General features: G+C 42.2%; 1 protein-coding gene across 1 annotated transcript in view; it reads right to left on the bottom strand.

Moving 5' to 3' along the window:
* The window catches only part of csmd3b (CUB and Sushi multiple domains 3b), a 324,934-nt gene that overhangs the window by 177,730 nt on the left and 122,501 nt on the right, over positions 1-24,703 (bottom strand). The window contains exon 5 of the mRNA XM_070985476.1: positions 12,702-12,899. Coding sequence (XP_070841577.1) covers positions 12,702-12,899 — 198 coding nt within the window. The remainder of the gene's footprint in view (positions 1-12,701; positions 12,900-24,703) is intronic.

The following is a 24,703-nucleotide window of genomic DNA, read 5'->3' as shown; positions in this document are numbered from 1 at the left end:
GCATCTGAGGCGTGTTCTGGTTAAATAAATAACCACAAATCCGCTCATCGCACAAGCCAAATGCTGATGATGCTTAAGTTTGAAGCACTGACGCCTACAAGCACCAATACTTGCAGTTTGATAAATAAATTAATAGGTTGTATGAATAAATGAATAGCGTCTTAGTGGAATCTTTTTGGTACCACGGGCTGTGTTGAAGCTGCAGGTCTTCATGGTGTTTGTCAGCCCGGCAATCCAATGCGGCTCTGGGTAAGTTAGCGCAGTTAAGCTTCCGTCGGACAAGTCTCTTAATATTCGATTTTTGTTTTCCGTTTTGGCTGGATACACAGAACGTAGGCTTGATTAAGCAAAGTCTTTGAGGTTCCGTCAAACAGCTGAGCTTACATAGCAAGCTTGATTAAGATAAGATAAGATAAGACTTAATTGATCCCACTCGGGGGAAATTCTCTTGTTACAACAGCAGAATAAAAAGGAGGGGAAGAAAACTCATGATCCAAAAAAAAAAGAACAAAACTGGCTTTCTCTCTCCACATCCTTTCCTATTTCTTGCTAAAAGTTGTAATGCTGCACCCTTTGATTGAGTAAACACAAGGAAGAGGCAGCTGTGGGCGACTTTAAATTGATATTTGAATGGGAATGATACCATGAGCTGCGATACAATGCTATTCTGTTACCCTGTTGAGAAACATTTTAGAGTACGACAGCTGCCGCCTTGGGGTCATCGAAGTTACTCTGCATATAAAGAATAATGTAGAGTTTTATTACAAATATAAACAGGGAACAAGAGAGAGAGGCAGGGGCAGAAAGTAAGAGAAAGAGTGCATCAGTCTCACTGCGAAAATGTTAGCGGCACACAGGGCTTGTAGATGAGCTGCAACAGCAACCTCATATGTCATTGTTAACCAAAGTTTAGACAGCACCCATCATCAGCATCAATGTAATGAGTGGAGGGGAGAGATAGAGTATGTGCAGAGCAAGGAAGAAGAGAGGACAAGGCAGGATGGGAGAAGAGCGGAGAGAGAAGTGGAGGGGAGGAGAGGAGAGAGGTGGCGAGAATTGAGCAGGTCTGCAGAGAAGAGATAAGAGTACTTCAAGTGTCACTACAAGACTGGTACATTGATCTGAGAGAGAGCAAGCGAGACAGAGAGCTGTGGAGAGAGAGAGTTTCTTTCCTCTGAACAGAGTGATTTGAAAATAATTTCAAATACTGCACTGCTGGTATAAATACAGTAAACACAGTAACTACCCGCCACATAAAAACATCTGTTAACCTGGCACGGATCTTCACATTTCTAAATATTCAATATTTTGGACATAAGCAGTGCTTCATAAAGTCCCGAACAGGAAGCTGTCGTCAGTGCTAAAATATGCGACTGATCGTTTTGTTTTTAAATGTGTTCATAATATCACTGTTAATAAAATACCAATGCCAGAACAAAACTAGTTCATCTATTAAATCTACATTCATTACTGGCAGCTGTATAAAAGATGCCAACTTCAAAAGCAGCCCAGATTGAGAACAACATAAAAAGCTACACTTCCATAACGGCATTCAGCTCAGCCAACACTGATTCATTATAAAGCAGTGCAAGAAGGACACTTAGGACTTAATTTTTTTAGGATATGAAGAATAAAATGTGCCAACAAAGTTTGGACAGTTTAGTAGTCTATAATTTGGTGTTTCAGTAAGTGCCCTATGAACACACAAGGAGAGGATGTGCAGTATGGACAGCATGGACCTGCATGTGTGTCTGTGCGAGCGTGGAAAAAGGTAGGGCAATGTGTCAAATTATTTGCACTGGTAGGAACATATGGTCCCGGATTATCTCACTCTCTACCTGGGCACACTGTGTGTGTGTGTGTGTGTGTGTGTGTGTGTGTGTGTGTGTGTGTCTCCAGCTGCTTGGATCAGCAGAGCTTTACATCCACAGGGAACCATTAGCAAGATAATAATGAGACCATGGAGAAGCTGCAAGAGGTGTGTGTGTGTGTGTGTGTGTGTGTGTGTGTGCGTGTGTGTGTGTGTGTGTGTGTGTGTGTGTGTGTGTGTGTGTGTAAAAGGGTTAGACAGTGAGGGAGAGCGAGGAAGTGACACAAACTCCAGTCGTAAACAAACAGGCTTTTTCAGATTGGTTTTATCCTACTTAGAGTCATTACAGCTTATTTGTTGTTGTCATAAACAAGTGCGTCAAGACGTCTGAAACAAATCTGCATTTTAAAGTTAATGTGCATTCTGCATTGTACTTTTCTGTTCCTAAAATTGAACCAAAATGCAGACTGATGGGAAAACTTGTGTGGTGAAAATGATGTGGTGAGGTTAACTGGTATCCAAATACTGCTTTCTGTGCTTTATGAAAACATGTAAAGAAGGTTAGTTTAATCTTTTCTAGGTGTGTGGGACTGATATCTAACCACTGACCAACCATTGTTCATCATCAGAGAAAGGTGTTATTCAGAGGTGTTGTTAGAAAACACCTGCTTGATGACATTTGGCTGTATTGTATTTCAAAGCTATTTCTGAGTTGTCATGTACTATAAACCAAATTAGCACAACATTTTCTTTTGACATATGTTGATACTTGGACATGCTTTGAAATAATTAGCTGAATTTACAGGAATGAGGGCCAATGCTTTACATATAAAGTAATTTAATTAGTACTGGTGTCGACTGTTTCTGTGACAGAAGTGTGAATTCTTAACAATGCATATCAGACGAGCTGATTGTCACTGCATTGGAAGCGTGCGGCCTCTTTGTCTCCTGCATTTCCAGCTGCAACCATTAATTCATGATGCTAATTAGATAAGGTCAGCATGCTGACCTGTTGAAAATGTCCTCTTTTGTCATGCTGGTCACTAATGAGGAAAAATTACCAGGTTATCTTCAGAGTTGATGAAAGCTGAACGTGTTGGTGAGATAGAAAGAAGTTAATTAGATCATTCCAGGAGTCGCAAAACTCTTTGATTCTCCTTACTAAGAAGTAGATATGCTATAGCTCATCTATACACACACACACACACACACACACGCACACACGCACACACACACACACACACACACACACACACACACACACACACACACACACACACACACACACACACACACACACACACACACACACACATTGGTGCATGCACATTTGCACACAACTAAACACAGAGCCAGTCTGAGTGTCTGTGCAACATGTTTGAATCAATATGACGACTCAGCCTGAATCTCCTGCACTGCAAGGGGGGACTGTGTGTCTGAGTGTGTGTGTGTGTGTGTGTGTGTGTGTGTGTGTGTGTGTGTGTGTGTGTGTGTGTGTGTGTGTGTGTGTGTGTGTGTGTGTGTGTGTGTGTGTGTGTGTGTGTAACTACCTGTGTAAATACTGTAATCTGTCAGAGTGTCAGAGCTCAGCTGAACTAGTTCACACTGCTTGGCACACATGCTGATATGCACACGTGCACGCATACACACACACACACACAGAAATGCATATTACGCATAGGGAGGGGGAAGGGGAGGGGTGCTTGCTTGTATCAGTGCGACCATGGCTCCCACTTGGCGGCACCCATGACATACAGTACGTCGAACTGGCAATGTTGTCCCTCTCTTCTCTCTTTGTGTTGGTATCTGATGCATGAAACATCATACAGACTAAAACTGTGAAAATGCAGCAGAAAGAGACGAGAAATGCTGGACTGTCCAATGCCTGAACCATTGTGGTTCTGGAGCAGACTCCTGGCCTTCCACAGCAGATGGAGTCGTTCAGTACAGAGATTGTCGCTGAAAGATTAAAAGGAAAATGCCTTAGCTGTACATGGCTGACTTTTTAATTGTAATCATTTTATCCACTTTACTGAGAACTCATTTCCTTGGAAAAAGAAGAGCTCAGGATCTGTGTCAGGCCCCTGTTGCACTGCTACCTGAGAAGAGAGGACAGTCAGAAGAAGCGAAGACGTGCGAGAAGCTGAGAAAAGAGGAAGAAGGGATAAAAAGATGCTACCTGGAAACTTAACACTGTCGTGACGATAACAAAACCGCCGTACCATGACGATCTCACCATTTCACCGAGCAGCAATCCTTGTCATTTCCGGGCGAAACGCACACTCGCATGCACACAAAGTCACCAACACAAACAGTCATGCACGCTGTCAGAAGCAGTCACTCACACACACACGGATGCAAAGTGAATTGTGAAAGTCATAGAAAGTTTATGTGGAAGTCAAACAACCAACTTCAGCAGAGTTTAAAGTACTGACTCTGGCAGAATGTTGCTGTAAAAAGAGCACACATCCTCAATAGGCTTACGCTGAGGAAATAGTGTGTATATTAATCTAATATCGACTGCTTAACACCTGGTTTGGAGGTTTTTTGTGTGTTTTCAAGTGAAAGGTGCATATACCATGTGATGCAGCATTTTATAAAGCCTATGACTTAAATATTCGATGCATAGAAATACCCTCTGCTGGCGTTTTCCAAAACGTGGATTTTCAGGACTGTGAAAGACATTTTCCTGCAAACTCAGATTCAAAGCAAACATCTGCTCAAGGCCATCCCTTCAGAAACATCCTTATATAGTCAGAAAGTTGACGCACAACACATCCTGCTGCTGTTGTCTCGCAGATTATTCTTAGTTTGTTTCAGTTAAAGGAGTAAAGGCCAACACATTAACAGGCTGCCTTCATCTGGCAATAATAATCATTTCTGAAATAATTTCTGTTTTACATGAGGACAAATTACAAGAATTAAGGTAAACCAGTACTCATATACTCCAATGTTTTTCTTAAATGTCTCATACAACATTAAATGTGGGATTTTCATCTCTTTTTCTGTCTGCACGCTCTCATTGTGCACAAATGTACATTGCTTGAGGTTTACATTGTGCGTGGGTGTAGCCTCCTTGTGTTTTTGCTGTACACCAGGCTGATTCTCTGGGCCAATCTGAGATTTCTCCCCTGTGCTGCCAAAAGCCACTCTGAGGCCAGGGCACGTAGTTAAGTGCTGCTAAGTAGAAAGCACCTGTGCCTCATCCTTACCATCATGCTGTAAACTACATTAAAGTGCCCTCCTTAGCACTGCTGCTATAGTAAACAATAATGAAATAACAATGAATAATAACTGAATGGATAAAATTGCCAATGCCTCTAGGAAAATTAACTGAATGTTGAAAAGGTCACCTTCTTAAAAGAGGTGAAAATGTGTGAATTAATGTCCAAGTGATTTCCTGTTTGCTGTCGTCTGATTTGGGTTCTGTGGTCTGAATATAATGTGAACACCGTAAAATACATTTCCGTTCTGCTGCAATGACTTATTAACCTTTAGAAATGATTATGGGTTATTTATTGTTCATTTCAGATTAATGACATTACGCAGCAGAAACACATACAACACCTTCATAAAGGTCAGATCAGAGAGAAAATGTTTTACAATAGGTTTGTTCATTTACAACACCCACATATCCACATATACGTACGCGTAAATGCATGCATTAACACATACCTGTGTAAGTACATACATCTGTATCCACAGCAACAACTGTTACAAGAGCAGCTCGTTTGATCCTCTTTGTGTCTCTCTGTTTGTATATTTTGCCCTGTTAAGCTAAAATGAACAGATACAAACAAATGAGCTTCCTTGCTGTCAGATGTGTGTTTGGATTTGTCTATACTGAAAAATACTGAAGCAAAAAAAAATTAAAAACACTCTTATATGGCAGTGACTTCTGAGGCAATTCTGGTTAAGTACTAAGTAAATATTGAGTTAGAAAGTAAAAAGTTGTAGTGGAGCCCCATCAGCTACAACCTCCAGTGAGAAACTCACTGAGCTTTTACCGAAGGAGCTTTGAAACTGAATGTGCAAATACGATGGCTTGAGTGGTTTGGAGTCAGCACAAACAGCAAATGCAGCAAAAGTACACACACTAGCCTGTAGCTAGCTTATGACGCATCCCCGACAGTGTGTGCCTGCGTGTGTGCGACAGAGAACAGTTGGACTGATCTCGAAACTCACCCGAAATTCCAGTAGTTTGTCTTATTTTTCTATAGTTTCTATCACATTTCCTCCTATTTCTGGATGGTCAGGAAGTGGAGTTGTACATCTTTAGGTAACGCTTTCATAGCACAGAATCATTGTTTTTCTTATTAGTCAATTAGCTAGTTTGCATCTACTGATACCTTTTCATTGACTAGCTCTGTACACATACATGTCACCTCTGGAAAACTTCCAGCAGGTGAGGGTTGGGTTGGGTTGGGATGTACGAGCATAAGCTGAGGGCTTAAGTTAAACTCTGCCATAGCAAGGCCTCGTGTGGAACACGGTACGACTGCAGTGTCATTGCTCACAACAGGAGAAACATTCAAGTGTTGCCTGATCACACTGCAGCAGAATTAGTGCTCCGAGCTCCACCAATAACGCGCACACCCTTGTGCGTGACACAAAAACATCCACCCAAGCAGCGGCAACCTCAATCACGTTCTGCTGACTACACACAAGCACACACTCGCAAACAACCGCGCACACGCTCATTTCATTTCCGTTTCTCAGCCAGTCTAATTTTGAGTTTTGTCAGAGCACATTATTACTTTTTCAATTCCAACAATAGCCCCCTACTTCCTCTCCTTCTAGCTCTTCCCTTCTCTCTCTCTCTTCCCCTCAACTCTTGTCCTCTTTTGTGCCGCCTATCTCTCTTTCTCTCGTCCAAATGGTCTTATTGTGACTTGAAGATATTATACAGAAATCAATTTGCCTTTATGGTATACTAAATGATTCAAAGTGTATTAATGCAACTGCACATACTCAAAACATGCACAGGGTCAGTCACAGTTTCTCCTAAATCTAACTCTCCTCCTTGCACCACAGAGATATGCACACCATATTCACTGATGCTCTGTCTCTGTTTATCTCTATGTCTTGCTCTCTTTCACTCAAACCACCCCCACCCCAAACACTTATGCGCACTTCCACATATACACATCCACCCAAACCATGAATATTCAGAAGCATATTCTGTATCTGTGAGATCATGATGAAATTTTCTCAGGGCCAACTATGCTCATGTGTGTGCGTGTGTGTGAATTTGCGTGAATATGGATGCCTTGAATGCTGAAGGGTGTTTCTGTCCTGTAAATAATTCTGCATCAACTTAGCAGACACTCACACATAAACGCACAAACACACAGATGCACTCAGAGGTCCACGTGGAATCTCTCCATAACATATCCTTCTTCTAGTGCGTGCATTAGTGTACTATACTGTAACTGTGCAGTGTTTTTCCATCATATTTTGCTCACGGTACTATATAACACAGATTGGGTACAATAAAAGTGTGCTGAAACAGCAACCTTCACATACTAACCCAATTTCAAATAGTGTTGGTAAGATTGGCTCTGCTGTCGCTACAGTTACACATGTCAAGTGAAGTGAAGTGAAGTGATCTGTGTACCTAAAAACCACATAGTGACTCAGTGGATCTGTAGGCACACATCTGCAGTGGTTCCCAACCAATCCCAAACTCTCTGGATTACTAATTAAACAATCCTAAACTCCACCGGCCTCTACTGGAGCCTTGGTTGTTACACAACTTCCTGTAGTCTGTCCCTAGCTTTCTGTTGCTGTCATCATCATTCAAGTCATCCGACTATAAAACTTAGTATATTAGTCCTGCAAAGGGCCTATTTAAATCTGCTATGCGCTCTTCATCAATCTGTCTTTGAGAGTTTCTTTTTGCAATTTAGTTCACAGAAAACAGTATACTGACTTAATGCTAGAAGCTAATGTTTCTGAATTGCTTTGTTAGCTTAGCTTACCCAGTGCGACCAGTAAAAAAGTGATGATGTAGAGTTGACACACAGTTACATCCCTTTCACTTAGTCTGTTTAAGGTTTTTAAAGTTAAACAACGTGCTGTTCAAGTGACCATGAGTCATTTCCAAAACTACTTGGTTACGTTTAGGCACCAAACCTACCTGGTTAGCTTCATGGAAACGATCCTGATTGTCTTAAAATAACTACTTCTTTGAAACAATCCACAATAACTACCAGTTTCAAAGTCATGTGAGTGATCTCCCACTCTACCCCAACCTTCACCCCCAGACAGACTTTGTTGCTCTTTATACTACACTTGTTCTGTGTTTCCACCATTACTGGCGAGGCAAGCCGTCACACTGACACGCCATCCTCTTGAGGATCAGCAGGTCTATTACACGCTTTGGCATGAGACTGGGCTGATCCATCAGCCACATCTTTGATCAGGTTTACTGGCACATCAAAATAATTACAAGAGGAGGACTTCACTTCAGTGTTAAGTGCAAGACTGTATTCTACAAAGCACACTATATTGCTTGGACAATTCACGGTCTGTTGTGGTGATTTGAGACCTCAAAGTGTAGTCTGGTGACTTCTTGTTCTGCAGAAATTTGGGTCATAAATCAAAAGTTATCTACATGGCATATGGTGAACAAAGAGGGAACTGAGTTCTGGCAGTAAATAATATTAGCAGAGGGACTACATTTCCACTCATACTACCACCGCGTCCAAAAATGAACCACTAGAACCACCATCAGTAGACTGGCATGGTATTATATGTTCCTAGAGACGGCAGTCTTTTATATGCCTGTTAGAAAATCTAATTTGCATTGCAATCGCTCACTGGTGGCATTCCAACACGGACAATAAAAACTTTGAATATACAAAATGCATAAAGTGAACAGTAACAGCAACACCTGTTCAATATAATGAGATCCAAAGCCATGAAGCAAATACTTTTTTAGATGTCATAGACGTGTTAACTCTTCTTTACGGTATTATCTAAAGCTGTAGCTGCATTATAATTTAAGGTGCATTTTAGTTTGTGGATTCATTCTGCACTCAGGGCTATTGCGGCTCCAGCTGAAAGGAAGAGAATTATGAAACCAACCTTCATATTCACACCTAAGGGTAATTTAAATTCCCCAATCCCACTGGACTGAGCACCTGTGGGAGAGAAACCCAAACACAGCATTTAGTGGACTGAACGAGAATATTCCCGGTGTAAAATATCCACTAACCACAGTGTGCACCTACAACATGTTCTATCGCTCAGTGATGGAAAAAATATGGTTTCATCTATAGAGGTGAGAAAAGACTGTGAATGCAGAGCTGAAAGTAGTAGCACTTTACCATTCCATACTTATCTCTTCATGATGAATATGTGATCACTTAAGCACACTTGTATATATAGATAGGTGCTTTTCACATGTATGTGACTGTGAGAATAAATGGACAAGAAGAAGAGAAAGAAAGAGAGAAAGAGAGAAAGAGGGCACATTTCCGGTGATACTGAGAAATGCATTTCAACTCATTTGATTGCATGGCTGAATAATTGATAGAAAGCTATTACGGCTGGTATGAATGCCTCTAGGTGACACATACACTTTCACAACTTTGCGTGTGCATGTGAGTGTCTCTGTGTGGGTATGTTTTCTGTGTATGTGGGAGGGGTGTGAATAGTTGTGTACGTTGTGTTTCTGAGTTGGTGTGAACGAATTAGGAGCTTGGCTCCTCTTAGCCTTACTGACAGAGTGACAGAGACATTGCTAATCCAGCTCTGACACGTTGCCATTTCCCCCCTCTTCCCTCCCTCTTCCCCCCTTGCCTCCTCTTCTTCCTTCCCTAGACCCAAATTACAGCTCGCTGCATGCTGAGGTATGCACATTGTTTTTGTGTTCCCTCTTAAGACGTAGGGAATACAAACTTTATTTGGCGGTGTCTGCTGTAAACAAAATGATAAATTAAAAAAAATGACATAACTGGTGATGGCATTAATGCTACTCTCTTAGCTCTCGCATGTGTACTGGATTTGAGCATGTTTCGCCTGCAGTTCTAGTCAGACATCCAACATTATATAATGTAAAACCGATTTGACTGAATTTCAGGAGGCTTTAATATGCGTTATCAGTTCTACGGAGTGGGGAAATCCTTTGCATTGAACTTCAAAGAATGATCATGCAGCATCCTTTTGATGATGAGTAATTTAAGGCAGGAGAATAGGGGTGTGATTAAGGGAAACTGTCAGGGTTCGACGTTTCACACCCGCTTTGTCCTTATAATACTCTTTTCCATGTTATGAAAGCATTGCATATAGCAACAACGTGAGATATTGAGATCTATCTATCTATCTATCTATCTATCTATCTATCTATCTATCTATCTATCTATCTATCTATCTATCTATCTATCTATCTATCTCTTTGTCTTTATTACCCTGGTGGTTCTTTGCGGAACTTCATGCTATTTTCGTGATATCTCAGTTAGGCTAAACACATGTCGGATGCACCCCTTTGCTTCGCCCAAAATGGCACAGTCCAGACACACCAGGCTATTTTGCTGCTTCTCCTTCTGAATGAATCTGCCTCTAGCTTCCACAAAGCTGATCCATGACAACATTAACCTACATGTTGTTTTGAGACACCCATATATCCGAACCAGTGACCACCAGGCAGCATCCAATGTCTTTCCCACCACGTCCTAAATATACAGTCTGACCACAGGAGGGAGGGAGCCCTGTCTACAGAAAACAGTCATCTCCTGCTTTGCCGTGTTCCAGCAAAGGTCCAATAGGGAGTACCTGGCCTGGATTGTGCTCTGTCTGTTGATCAGGTTGGGCTCCTGCTGCTGTCATTGTAGTCCTCTCCACAGTCATCACACATGAATATTAGCGTGAATGCTTCCAGTGTGTGTCCTTGAGCCTTGTTGACAGAATCTCCCAAAATGCTGGTGACATTTAGTCAGAGTACAGCTCCTACATAAGTTAGCCCGGAGGTGGATGCTATGGTGATCTACACCTTCTGTGTTTCCACCATATGGAAGCAATTCATTGCCTTCTTTCCTCATAGCCGTTGGTGGTGTCTCTTTTGTTTATCGCTCGTGCTTGCATCACAGAGGAACGCACATACCATGAACTAATAGTCCTCCAAGTTCAATACTGTGAATCCGCCCCGTCTCTCCTGGGAGGATGGAGAGGTTCAGGTCCCCCCCGAGAAGTTTAAGTGCCTTCTCCTGTGTGTTGAGGGACGGCGCTCTTCTGGATGACTGACTCTGTGTTGCTCATCAGATCAACAACCGGAATGCATTCAGGGGGGAGCAGCAAAGTTTGATATCATAACTAAATCACTGCCTCTGCCTTGGAAAGTTAAGGTGATTGATGTCACTGGAAATACATCAAGGAAGGTATGAAGAATCCCTGATTACGCAGCTTTAGTGACAGAGGACACAGTCAAGGTAATATCTGCATCTATATGCTTGAATTCACTGTACGTAAATGTGAAGTATCACATGTTAAAAATAAAATTCTCAAAACAGTAAAACTAATTTTCTTTGAAAACGGAAGATTTGAGGTTCCGGTTCAGAACAGAAATGCAATAGAGGTGCAGCATCACCACCAACTGTCACTTGCGTGTCATGTGAGGACATGTTAAGCAGTCCTGCTGTCCAAACCTCGTAGCACAGGTGGCCACATGTAGCACATTTGTGCATGTCAGCTGCCAACTGACTTATTAGAAATACTCTGGTTTAGGCGAGGGGTTGAGCATGCGGGAGGAGGAGGTGGATTCATCCATAATGATGACTATTTTGACTTGATATCAATTTGGATGTATTCGCAACATCCACAATACAATGGAAAACAATATACAGGCATGCAGACTTTCTCAGGCTTTAAGGGTACGGTCACTGATGAGCATATTGTGATCAGGAGCGTATGATCTCAAGGCTGTCAAACCGGATCTTCTTTCACTTGTGGTTACCATCCAGAGTTTTTTGGAAATGGGGCCCAACGAGAGCTGTGGGACTCAACCATATGACTGACAGTGTAAAACAATGAGCTGTCAGCAGCTGAGGGCAGAATGAATCCGAAGACTGTGGGTGTGATTCTCAGAAGACTGATTGCACAAGCAAGCCTCTCCATGACAGGGAGATATTTACATAGATTTGATTAAAAAAAACAAACAAAAAACTGTATAATGGAGCTTTAATGTAATTGTTATCTACAATGTTAATATTCGGCATTTTTAGATGTTAGTGTGCTTCATTTATTTTAGAAACTACTTCTACTTTTACATAAAATAAACTTATTGTGCACACACACATTTCCATCCACCTATGGAATACGGGGGATGTATGCAGGTACAAATTCATAGAGTATAACAGAGGTGTTTCTCAGCCTATGCACAGCAGTGTGGCATAGCATACAACACTACATACAGAGACAATCTAAACCTAACCCAGAATCCAAAAATAGACAACAGCACACAGTACACTGTGCATATTTGCCTCTCTCCCACACACACCTTTGATTATAACGGAAAGCATAGGGGCACACACAAACCGAAGACACACACTGAACACACTAGCATTCATGGATTGCCTGCCTCGCGTGCTTTCACATACACACACATGCGCAGTCTGTCTGTCTCTCTCACAGACACACACATATACACATAAATTATATCAAGGGTTTTATTCCAAAATTCTAAATTATTTGTTTTGGGAAAGCCTTGACTGATGTCAAGTGTTATTGTTATGAAAACCCAAATTCATTGCAAGAACTGTAATTTCTGTTGGCGTCATTTGTCTTCATTTTGAGACAAGTAGCTCAAACTAGATGGTATCCTTTCAACGGATTTCACTTTAGAATAAAACTCTTCGTATGTAGACATACATTCAGGTTTAGTCGTCCATACCTCGACAAATTGGAGCAGGAAAGTCCCAGACGGCGGTGTTCCCAGCATTGGTAATGCAGGTGAGTGTGGCATGGCCGTCTAAGACGTAACCAGGAACACAGCTGTACCGCACACGGTCTCCCACAGCAAAACGTCCACCACCACTTAGCACGGCTTTGGGCGGGATACCAGGGTTTCCACAAGATGTACTGTGGAGTTCTGCAGAGGGGGAGGGAAAACGAGAAAGGGAGAAAGATTTAGGTTTTTCTGAATTAATTGCACTGAAATGTTAAACTATGCATTTCCCCAAACTCAACCCTCACTCAACCAAATAATAAGCCCAGCTCTCGCTCAGTGATACGTCCAATCCAGACACTGTTCTGGAGCACTTACAGGAGTACACACACTGCACCTAGCATCAAAACCGTACTTTCGTGGTCAGATAAAAGAGACGGTTGCATTGTGATGATGCAGTTTAGGCACCTATACATTGTCACATCCTCTTCTGAAATCTTACCACAAGCACACATATAGCAATGTCCTTAAACCTATAGTTCTTTGTAATACATACTTCCAAGCATGAGTGATGTAAAAAGATTTTGACTGCACTCCCAGTCAAAGCTGACTAAATTCAGCCCCAGAGAAAGGGAGGGAAACAATATCAGAGTGTTTCATAGTTAATCACATTATTCCCTGCAGATACATTAACAGTTCTATGCCTGAGACATATGCATAAGTGTGCTTATAAACATCCGCACACACAAACACACACACAGCAGAGAGAGGGGGAGAGACAGACGGAGAGACAGGGAAGGGGTATTACAAACCATAAACCAGGAAGTAGATGGGAGAACAGGGACCAACTCCAGTCTTATTGTTTGAACTTGATTGATACAACTATGAAACTGTTCAGACAGATAGGGGGTGAGGGAGGGGTGGGAGGGAGACAGACCGATTGGGTGAGGGGGAGGCAAGAGCAGAGAGAGACAGAAAGAGAGGGAGGTGGAAAAAACAAGAGACAGGCAGACAGAGACTGAGACAGAGGATGCCCAACATGATAGATAGCGCTGTGAAACTACTCAGACAGAGGGGAGGGAGAGGGGGGGACGGGGAAAGCTAAAAGGAGAGGGAAAAGGAGAGAAAGGGAGGAATCAACAGCGGTAGTGATGAAGATTATACTCAATATGCTCCCAAATGAGTGGAGGAGATAGAGCTGGACTTTTTCAGAAAATGTCACCAGAAACTCTGAAAACCTTAGAGCGCTTCACTCCTCAAACTTCAGAAATGCGCTCAATGATCTTTGAATGAAAAGCTGGAGTGCGGGGGAATCTTTTCCACGCTCTCGGCAAAAACATGTAATTGTCATTCACAAAGCAGACAGCGGGTGGAGGAGATCTGATGTCAGCAAATGAATCGATTGAGTGATTCTTGGATTGCTTGGCTGTTTAATTTATACAGTAACTTTATTGTCATACCTTTTCAATGACAGCCTTCCCACCCCCCCACACCCCTTTGCTCTCTGCTGCTGTGGCTCCACTGCAGCCTCACTGCTGCTGATTCCTCTCAGGATTATATGGACATTTTGTATTCATCAGTGGCCGCATGCAAAAATGCTCTTTCAGTTTCCTTTAAATAAAACTTGCTGCCATTTTACTATTATTATTATCATCATCATTAAAAAGATGTGAATAACTGAAATAACTTTGCCTCTAAATGAGCTCCATGTGCTGTAATCAGTTGAAATAAAGTTTCTCTTTAACGTTTTTTGGTTTTTTTTAAGAGGGTATACTTAATCCTGGTGCATGGACAGCATAAACGAAAGAGGAAAATCGTTTTGGTAAAGACCCTGACAGACGGCCCCCCCTCCCAAACCCCCCCCACCGCTGTCCTCCTTATCTTCACACAGACACACAGTTACAGAGAAATGCACACTGACAAGACACACTTGGACACAAGCGCACAAGCACATACATACATACACACACACACACACACACACGCACGCACTCACCCAGGGTCATCCATCAATGGGGCGACCCCCCCCCCCCCGTGCTGTTTTGTGATTGGCTGTCAGGGTGGCCTAGTGTTGCGACCTGTTGGCCTATTGATTTTGCTAGTCAGTGTGGTCCAACTCAGTGTCAGGATGTTTGCTGTTCAGCGTCCTATCAGGCACACATTTACTCTCACCAATACACACGCACACACACATGCACGCGCGCACACACACAACTGGTCTATTCATGGTCGTAGCGCACACACAACGGTTTTCCCTTCTTAGCCATGCCATCACATTTTCATCCTTTGTTCCATCGCCTACATTTTTCATAAAGTTTCTTGTTTCCTCTGCTTCATTTACACTTTTTTAATCTTTCTTCCTCCTTTTCTCCATCTGCCTCTGCCCCATAAGCCCCTTCTTTTTATCTTTCATTCCCACATCCCCTGTTTTTTTAATCTCTCCCCACTCTTCCCTCAATGTCTCTCCCTGTCACACTCCACCCAACCCCTCCCCTCCTGTTCCCCTGATCCCTCCTCCTCAACTAAAAACTTTGATGACATGCCAGCTCCTTCCCTCTCCCTCCTGTTCCAACCATACCACTATATCACCCTTCTGTCCATCCCTTCATTCCTCCTTTCTTTCCCTCCCTAGTTTATTGTGAACATCACATAGTTTCATTACACTAGTTTATTCAGTAGCCAACAGCTATACCACACTCCTTTTCATGGTTTATAGCTGCCTGTCTTCTCTTATTTATTCTCTCTTACCCTCACTTCTTCCTCCTCTCTATTCTCTCTCTCCATCCATCTATCTCTGACTCTCTTTCCCTTTCTCTGTCTCTCCCCGGTTTACCATAACTATGATTTCAGTCTCAGATGCTTCATTACAAGCTGCTGCTTTTATGGGCCATCTGTAGAACTCTCTGCATTAGTCACACACACATACACACACATATAGGGACACACAGAGGCCTGCATGTAGAGCAGACGCCAGCATGCAGCTACTTTTTCTACCTCTCACACACACAATCACACACACAATTTACCAGGCTTTTATTTCTCCCTAGATAAGCAATTACAGCAGAGTCCAGGTACAGGGAGCGTGAGACGGAAGAACCGAGATGGGAGAAAAGAAGTGAGTGGGGGGTAAAAGGCGACGGAGAGAATGCTGCCATGCTTTCAGAGTTTTTAGTGAGACGGATGACACTGCAGACTGGAGGGTTGGAGAGGGGGAGAGAAAGACAGAGAAGAGGGAGAGAGAGAGAGAGACGGGGAGGGAGACGGAAAAAGGAAAGAGAGGCAGAGCCAGAGAGGGATGATTCAATGAGTTTGGAGCTTTTACACCTCTGTCAGCAGTAACTTCGATAAAAGATGAACCAAGTTTTAGTCAGGACATAATAGATGCTGAAATGCGTGAAAATAAAGTATAGAAGAAGAAACATGTACATGGATTTCCATTAACCATCTGAAAAATGATTTTCAGAGACTCTTTTCAGGACATTTGCCCATGAAAGATATCAGGTTTATAAGGACGGCGAGAGAACAGACGAACGAGTCCGGAGGTGTGTAACAAACAGATATGTGTTCTGGGCCACTTAGAACCATAAAAGGTTTCACTGGCTGTCGACTTTCCAGTCAGTTGCTTGTCATTTTGATTTATTCAACACTTTGACCAACTATTTTTATAGACTTGTGGGGAACTTGTGTCATAAAACACTTTTACTCCGTTAAGTTAATCAAAGTTTACTGCAGAAGTTGTTCATCGTGTTTGTGGTCGGGTGGCCTCCTGACAAAGCCAGAAACAAAAAACACAGATTTAGTTTCACAAGTCTGTTTATAGTATTATTAATATTTCGATCCCAGCGTTCATTCAACTTATATGACAGCAATTTTTATTTCATTATCATGGACACTGCTAACTATGTATGGTAGTCTGTGTGTCTCTGTCTTTCTTCAGTCTGACATTAGTGCTCTGACATAACACTGGCAGTTGAGTTAATCAATCACACAGTAGACAGAAATATTATCAGCTGAGCCTGTGGTAACTACCATGCAGTAATCTTTGTTGGTTCATCTATACATTAACATGTGCTTTTCAACAAGTATACAGAGAAACTTTCATTTTTTCGGAGAGAGTTCAGAAAAGTGTTGCTGAGGCTTAATAGGTTTTGTTGGAGCTTTAGAAACACTGGAGTGTTATATTTGGAAAAAAAAGAAGTAATTTTTGGGCCTATTTTGCTCAACTATAACACATCATATCTTTATATTGACAATTTCCCCCCCTCAAACAATAGCCCCATTGTTAGAAAGTTGCTGCAGGGCTGTCAAGCAACTGTCATTCATACTGAGATTCAGGCAATTTCCTCAAATTCTATGACAGCTCAACAATCATGAATAGGATAATATGGAATTATTTTACATGGCTGTGTGCTTTTTAATATGAAAAGATTAATGCCAAGCTGAGACATCCGGCATTTGAAAATTGTGACACCTTTCTCTTCAAAAGCATTACCAGTAGAAAATGTAAAAAAAAGCCCATTAATAGGGATCATGCTGAGCAAACGAACAAAACGTGAGCGAAGGAAGGAAGTTGCTATAATAAATAAGTGTATTAAACTACTGCACGTCTCTTTCTGATAAAAATTTAAAGAGTGTGACTGAAACAGAAAAAACAAACTACAGTGTGGCTCATAATGCTTGATAAGAGCACGCACTTCCCTCTTCATCGTTGATGAAGACACTGGCCTCATATGGCTTTCAAATTCACTACACAAGAGGGCAGACAAAATTAATAATAATGAGAGTTGCTTACACAAGCCCAAAATGACGTGAACCCTGAGGGTGGATTCCTTCCTGATTATCCAAGTAAAAGACCTTCTCTTGATCTAAAGAAGACACTTGAGACCATGCCCGACCAAACGAACCCCTGATTTCAGCTTCTTCTTCAAAAACACTGCGAGAGGACTGTGCCAGACAACTGTTGTGTAACCAAAGTTCTAAACTTCCCAGTAATGGAAATGCCTAATTTAGACACAAGCACCTAAAAACAGTCCACCCCTGCAGTATTTGTGTGAAGATAATGGCTGTATTCCACCTCTGCACATTGCAGCAGGGAAAGCATTTAGGGTAGTTTATACTGAGGTCCATTTCTGCACCAATCATCCACTTGATTTGTGATTACATGACCACTCAACAGTGAACGTTTCAAAATGCTCCACCATAACTCGTGCGTTTTGATAAAACTCACAACCCGATAATGGCGGCACAGTTACTCTGCTTTCATCGTGTTGCCAAAAAACACCCGGTGCCTAATTGGCTCCTAAAAGACTGAGGCAGAGCCATTTTAACAGGAAGTGTAAAATATAAAATGTAACTGTGAAAGGCCGAGTAAGTTTTTTTCTGTTTCTGATCATTTTCAAGAATCAACAAGCCTGCTGCACCAATCCTGGAAAGCAGGAAGCAGTGCGTCCTGTCTGTAGTCAAGAGAAAGTGAAAGGAGGGTCAGGGCCGTGAACAAGTGAGGAGTGGATGAAACGTTCATGCCAGAGGCTGAGTATGAGGTCTGCACCATTCCAATCAATGTCGGCTTTTTCTAAATAACCATAACCAATTATTTCAGTAGCTGAAACGTACCTTACCCAATCTTTATCTGTACTGTACCGCTGATGTCACAGGGAACATTAATGAAAAACATTGACGCTTAATAAAACCATTTTGTCTGGGGTTACTTTTGTTTTGTCTCTTCTGACCCTTTATACAGAATGAAGGACAGGAACTAATAAACCACACACAAAGCCAGACATATACACACAGACACAGACACACACACACACACACACACACACACACACACACACACACACACACCCTCAACCACTTTTGATTGGAAGTTGCTTGGTGATGGTGTAATTATGATTAATTATGAAACCATTAATGAAGGGAAAAGGACTAAGAGGCAGCGGAAGGTGTGTGTGTGTGTGTGTGTGTGTGTGTGTGTGTGTGTGTGTGTGTGCGTGTGTGAGTCAGATAGAGACAGCGAAAAGTGGCATTAATAGAGAGCTCCCAGATCGAGCAACGGTGGTTCAAAGCATTAGATCACTGGCAGCTGTGGAGATCCGTTAATACACACACAACCGTGGTGCTAATGACTGCAGCTTCTCGTGGAGATCAAACATTATGGACTCAGAGCAGCACACCGCTAATGTCTCTCTGTCTCTCTGGGTTTATTAGATGCCACAGCACAGACAACCGAACACACACACAACTCTCCCTGAAGGTAAAGGCAGTGTTAAAGATTGCCTTGATGTTCTGTGTGAATAATAATAATCTGCATTGAATGCAGTCATGACACAGCTTCAGGCAGCCTGACGTCCACACTGGTGATTCTGTCTTCAGCCTAAACAGCATATAAGCAGGACAGTATACCTGACAGAATTGTCAGAGGCAGAACTGCCTTATTTGGCAATTCAAAATGATCACTGATGATCACTAATTGGGGCAGATGACTGCTAAATTGGCATGGAAATACCAATAAAACACTGGCATTAAAAGCACAGCATAAAATGAAATGTATTCGGATATTATTCGCCAAACCTTGTTTCTCTCAACTGCTGCTGGTTAGGCCAAAATTGATCCCTTATTGTCCATCTGCTTTTTATGACACTGGTTGGCTCAATGTTACATATACATCATATTATGGGACAGTCCATGCAAAATGACTCCATCAACAGAACTAACAAGGACACGCTTTCACATAAATGCAGTGATGTGAAAAGCACGGTCTTCCTTTGAAACGCAACGCACTTAAGCATAAACTTTCACATGATAGAAATACACAATTAGAGTGAGTCGGGTGAGGACGCAATTTTACGAGAGCGGGTGGAAGAAGTTAATAATTTTGGAGGAAGAAAATCACCCTGTCCAACACAATTACCTCATTTTTGTGGATGGAATATCCATCTAAGAACGCTGGTTGAAAAGATGTACTTAAGTTTTTTACAGCCTTGCAATTTCCCTGTATGTAATTGAATGAGCAGATAATGACGGCACTTGGACTGCTCACAACGCTGTCAATTATAAGCCCTTTACATCCACTTCACCGGTGTGTGTGTGTGTGTGTGTGTGCGTACGTACGTTGTCGTGTCTGCCTGTGTGTGCATGTCACTGCACGTGTGCATACAAGGCGAGTGCATGTGTTTTGTGTGTGTTTGTGTCTGTATGCCCGTGTGAGTATAGCTCCTTGATGTGGTGATCAATGTTTCTCTGAGGCCTGGTTCAATAAACCATTAGATTTCCCCCTAAAGACATCCTACCAACAGAGCTTCATTAAACACACACACACACACACACACACACACACACACACACACACACACACACACACACACACACACACACACACACACACACACACAAAGAAAAACAAAAATACCACTATCCGTTATCTGTTTGATCTGACCTGAAAGGGCTAACTCCGTCTTTCTGGAGATCAAAACATCAGCTCCATTGCACTTGATCAAACAAAATGGTACAAGATTCAGTGTTTGCAGGCATTGCGAAAACACACATCTTTTCATTACACTGATTTACTGTAGATGACGGTCATATTAAAGGAACGCATTGGGGGTTTTGGCAATCGCAATGCTGGCACTACTTCACAACAGTGTGCAAGTATCACACTTATAGAGGTAGAACTAATAGAAATTTTGTCAACTTGCAAAGGCAAGCTTGTTCAAAGTCTCAAAAGTCGGTATACCATTAAGTTCTGACATACCATTAGTCCTTAAATCAAGGGGCTGCACTGATTTAAGTCAGGGTCCTGATCTGCTTCCCTCTCTCTCTAACTGACCCTTCTCCTCCATGTCTCACACATCCATATCTCCCCCCTGCCTCCCTTCTACTCTTATCTCCTCCCACAACCATCCCTCTACTCCCTATTAATTAACACTGTGTGTGTGTGCGTGCGTGCGTGCTTGCTTTCGCTCGTGTGTGCACATCAGGCTTCAGTATTAATTAAAGGTGTGAATGCTAATTGGTCAGATCAATAACGGGTCGTTAGGCCTCAGGGGCCAACAGCCAATGGGAAATCGTTATGTGTCTGACATCACTGTCACTCTGCTAAAGCTGCGGCGCACCGTGATACATGCACACACGGACGCGCGCACACACCTGCTTTGTACTTACACTCCCGCTACTGTCATCTGGAAAGATAGCTTCACCTCAAAGGTCGCGGGAGAGTTTAGAAGCAGAAGAGGTTAGCAAGACACAACTGGTGCGATAGATAGAAACTTACTGTATGTTCCTAAAACTAAATCAATATCCATTAAGGGAAGCAAGAGACAGGGAGGGAGAGAGGGAGCAAAGGGTTTTAAAAAAGATGCCATAGTTGTCATTGAGCAGAACTGAGTAAATGAGTGTGTCCTCTCAGAAGGCCTTTTTGTGCTGATCAATACCAGAGCACTCCTCCACTCCCGGACCACACACACATACATTCTTTTCAAATCCCCTCTTTTGTATTTCAATCTATGCTCTCTCTTTTGTCTACGGCTAACGATCAGCCATTGTCAGTATGAAATTCAGTCATTAGATAACTATGGACAAAACCCTGCGCTTGACCATCAGCTTGACCATTCAAAGTCAAGTCTATTCAAGTCGCACTAGATGGGGACATGTTGGTTCCAAGCTGGCAGACACTGACGCCTCACCATCACGTCCCAGCTCAACTCCTGCACCACCATTCCTCCAATATAAATTGCTTTTGCAAAAAGCTGTGCTTAACAAATAAAATTGACCATTAAAATCAATTAATTATTGAACTAGCAGCAAGGGATCATGAATCTATACTAAATTTTATGTCAACATTGGCAGCCAATCAATGCAACGGATGCATAAACTGCTCTTTTACGGCACTGACGCTGACACTCATTATCCAAGATAACGACCCTTTGATTTTTCCAGTAGCACCAGCATCACCATTAAAATGTTTACATGCACACAAGACAGATTATGCGCATATTTCCAGAAAATATAGTGATCACAATCATGCCTCCCCTGAGGATGAACCATCTTCCAGTTTGGACACCAGATAAGCTTTAGTCTGAATTTGCACAGACGATGTTTCACCATGTCACAGCACGTTCACCCTCCCTCCTTTATCTTAATGACCCAAAGGCCTCTCCTCCAGCTCCATCCTCAACTCTAATCCTCAGACCTGACAGGTCATAGCTCTACAACAGTTAATGCTGTTGATCGTTCCATCTGACAGTTGGTATTATGGGTGTAATGGACAGTGCTGTCTCTGGGGTTCACTTTGTGTTGTCACTTTCCTATATCGCTAATACCTTCAGACAGACCTTCTGCTTGTCCTTAAACCATCTGACACCAAGCGAGCAGCCGGCAGTGGAGGGCTATGCAAGGTTAATGCTGTTAAGTGGTGTATGAAACATTAACTGGTAACCCATGTACAGATTATTGCCTGTAGAGACACTCATTGTCAATGTGTGTGTGTGTGTGTGTGTGTGTGTGTGTGTGTGTGTGTGTGTGTGTGTGTGTGTGTCTCCCTCCAGTGACTGACAACTTCAGCCACACTCTGGTGTATACTGTGCATATTTAATAAAAGCGCACAGCCTGAGTTTGCCGTCGTGTGTGTGTGTGCGTGAGAGTCACCACTCCGTGCTGATAACATCTGTGTGTGTGTGTGTTGCTTGGTTGCACAGACGAGGTGAGCTAGCTAGGTAGCTTTGCGGGTGTGTGTGTGTGTGTGTGTGTGTGTGTGTGTGTGCCAGAATGTGTGTGATATCTAATAGCTGTGGTTACTGTAGCGTGACTTATTAAATTTAACATCAAGAGACCCCCTGGAAAACTGACTGACAGATACTGGCACACATACAAATACACACACACACAGGCTCGAATTTAAAGCTGCCAAGCTCGCCTTAACTGTGAAACTAACCAACCAACGGAGACACAGCTGAGAAATCATCCTAAATATAAAGGCAGTGATTATATAGTGTCTGAAGACTGCACAGAATGTAAATTAAGCTGAAGAAATATCATATTTCCTCATTTTCCTGTCGGCAAAATAAAAGTTAAAGACCAACAGAACCACACACAACTGGCTCGTTTTCTTATTTATGCTACTCCCAATTATTATGAGTGCTGGGGAAAATCAACACCTACATTAACAGGTTATACCTTGCACAAAAATGTCAGCACTGACGTTCAACAAGGGTAAGGCTCCAAGAAGCATACTCGTTGACTTTATGAGAAGAACTCCATTAGCTGTTTTACTAATTGGTTTAAACGCCTGGCGTGGGCCCTGCTCCAAAAGCTGATCAATGGAAGGTTTAACATTGGCTTTCAAACTCCTGTTGAAGTGATATCAGACTATACAGTGTGGTGGCAGCTTTTATGCTGAAGTACTCTTGAAGATGTGAGCAGCTGGCCTCCGTCCTGTTTCAGTTCTTTCAACTCGTTTCCATCCCATCCCTTTTAATCTTTTCTTCTTCTTTCATCCCGTCCTCTGTCACCAGTCTTTGTACCATTAGTGCAGTATAATATAACATCAACCCAACAAGTGCTCCCCCTCTTCACAAGACTAACATAGTTCACTGTTCCTCAACAGTGTGTTTTACTTATTTTTACACTGATGTCACATCAAAAATAACCTTTGCATGAAATCACCCTAATAGCAATAAAACTTGCAGGAAATGTATTCATTTATTCTGCAGCACACTGAACCGTGTTATGTTGCCTGACCATTTATTTATGCAGAATTTTTTTAAAAACCTGTCACTTAAATATAAGAAATTAAGTTGACAAGATGTCAAAAATGTCAAGGGAATAGCAACAAGGGAAAAGAAAAGGGACTCTGTGAGTAAGCCTCAGTGCTATGATCTTATCTGATTCAGCTGTTCTTGAACAAAGTTGCGCTCTCGTTAGCATGCTTTCCGCTGTTATAATGCAATTCGCCCTTCTCGGAGACAGTAGTTAAGAGGCTAAAAGCAGTGGGAAAGTGAAATGAGAAAATCTGCTGATAGAAAGCAGAGCACAAGGGCTGGAGAACACAGCACTGATAGTCATTTTAACAATTAATTAGATGATTAAATATTGAGAGGAAGACCCCACGGAAAGCCCTTAAATAATGAAATCTGCTGATGAGACGCAGCTCAAGGAGGTTAGAGATCATTCTTCCGATGTTCCTTATCACATTTTATTGGATGCTGTTACATTTGGTGAAAACCCTCTTTGATTGGCTCACAATGTTGAGGGATATGTTTTGTCTTAACGCCACCTCAGAGCCGCTGTCTGACTCACGGCGTCAGAAACTGCCATGTCAGCATGATCCTGCTCATTTTCTAGTTATGCTAATCAGGTGATATTCCTTCCTGCTTGGCAGGAGGAGCTGATTGGATGGGCCGAGGTGGTGACCCTGAAGGGAGGCCGTTTGATTGGTTGGCTGATATAAAGCTGAATAATGGACTGACATTGGCCAGGAGGCCGTATTATTATCAACACACACACACACACACACACACACACACACACACACACACACACACACCACTGCAGAACGTAAGCATATTTCCACACACACTGACATTAACTATGTACCAGGGTAGCCTATATTTTTGTCAGGTGGCCAGTGGTTGTCTGACAGATCTGAATATCATATCAATATATCATCTGATGTAATTTCTATCCTGTCCCGGTGCAGAGGGGTTTGGGAGATATTTGCTGTAATTCCATCATAAAAGTATTTAATATCGTTCAGATATGAGGTCAATATATCATTTTGCTGAACTTCTTTAAGTGTCAGACTCTAGTCACTGAAAAACTTTACTCTACACTTTACTTTGATTATATTAGCCAGGTATCAGTCTGATGACTATTTTCTGGACAATCTTTGATGTTAGACACCTATCCTTTCCAGGTACTAAAACATTTGGCAGCTTCTTGATATAAATCCATCATCGAATGAGTTCGTTTTATCCAGGTATCACATTAATATGTCATTCGTTGGACTTATG

Source organism: Chaetodon trifascialis, chromosome 17, assembly GCF_039877785.1.
Source record: "Chaetodon trifascialis isolate fChaTrf1 chromosome 17, fChaTrf1.hap1, whole genome shotgun sequence".
Taxonomy (NCBI): Eukaryota; Metazoa; Chordata; class Actinopteri; order Chaetodontiformes; family Chaetodontidae; genus Chaetodon; species Chaetodon trifascialis.
Note: the sequence above shows the minus strand (reverse complement) of the source record. Positions and strands in the feature narration are given on the sequence as shown.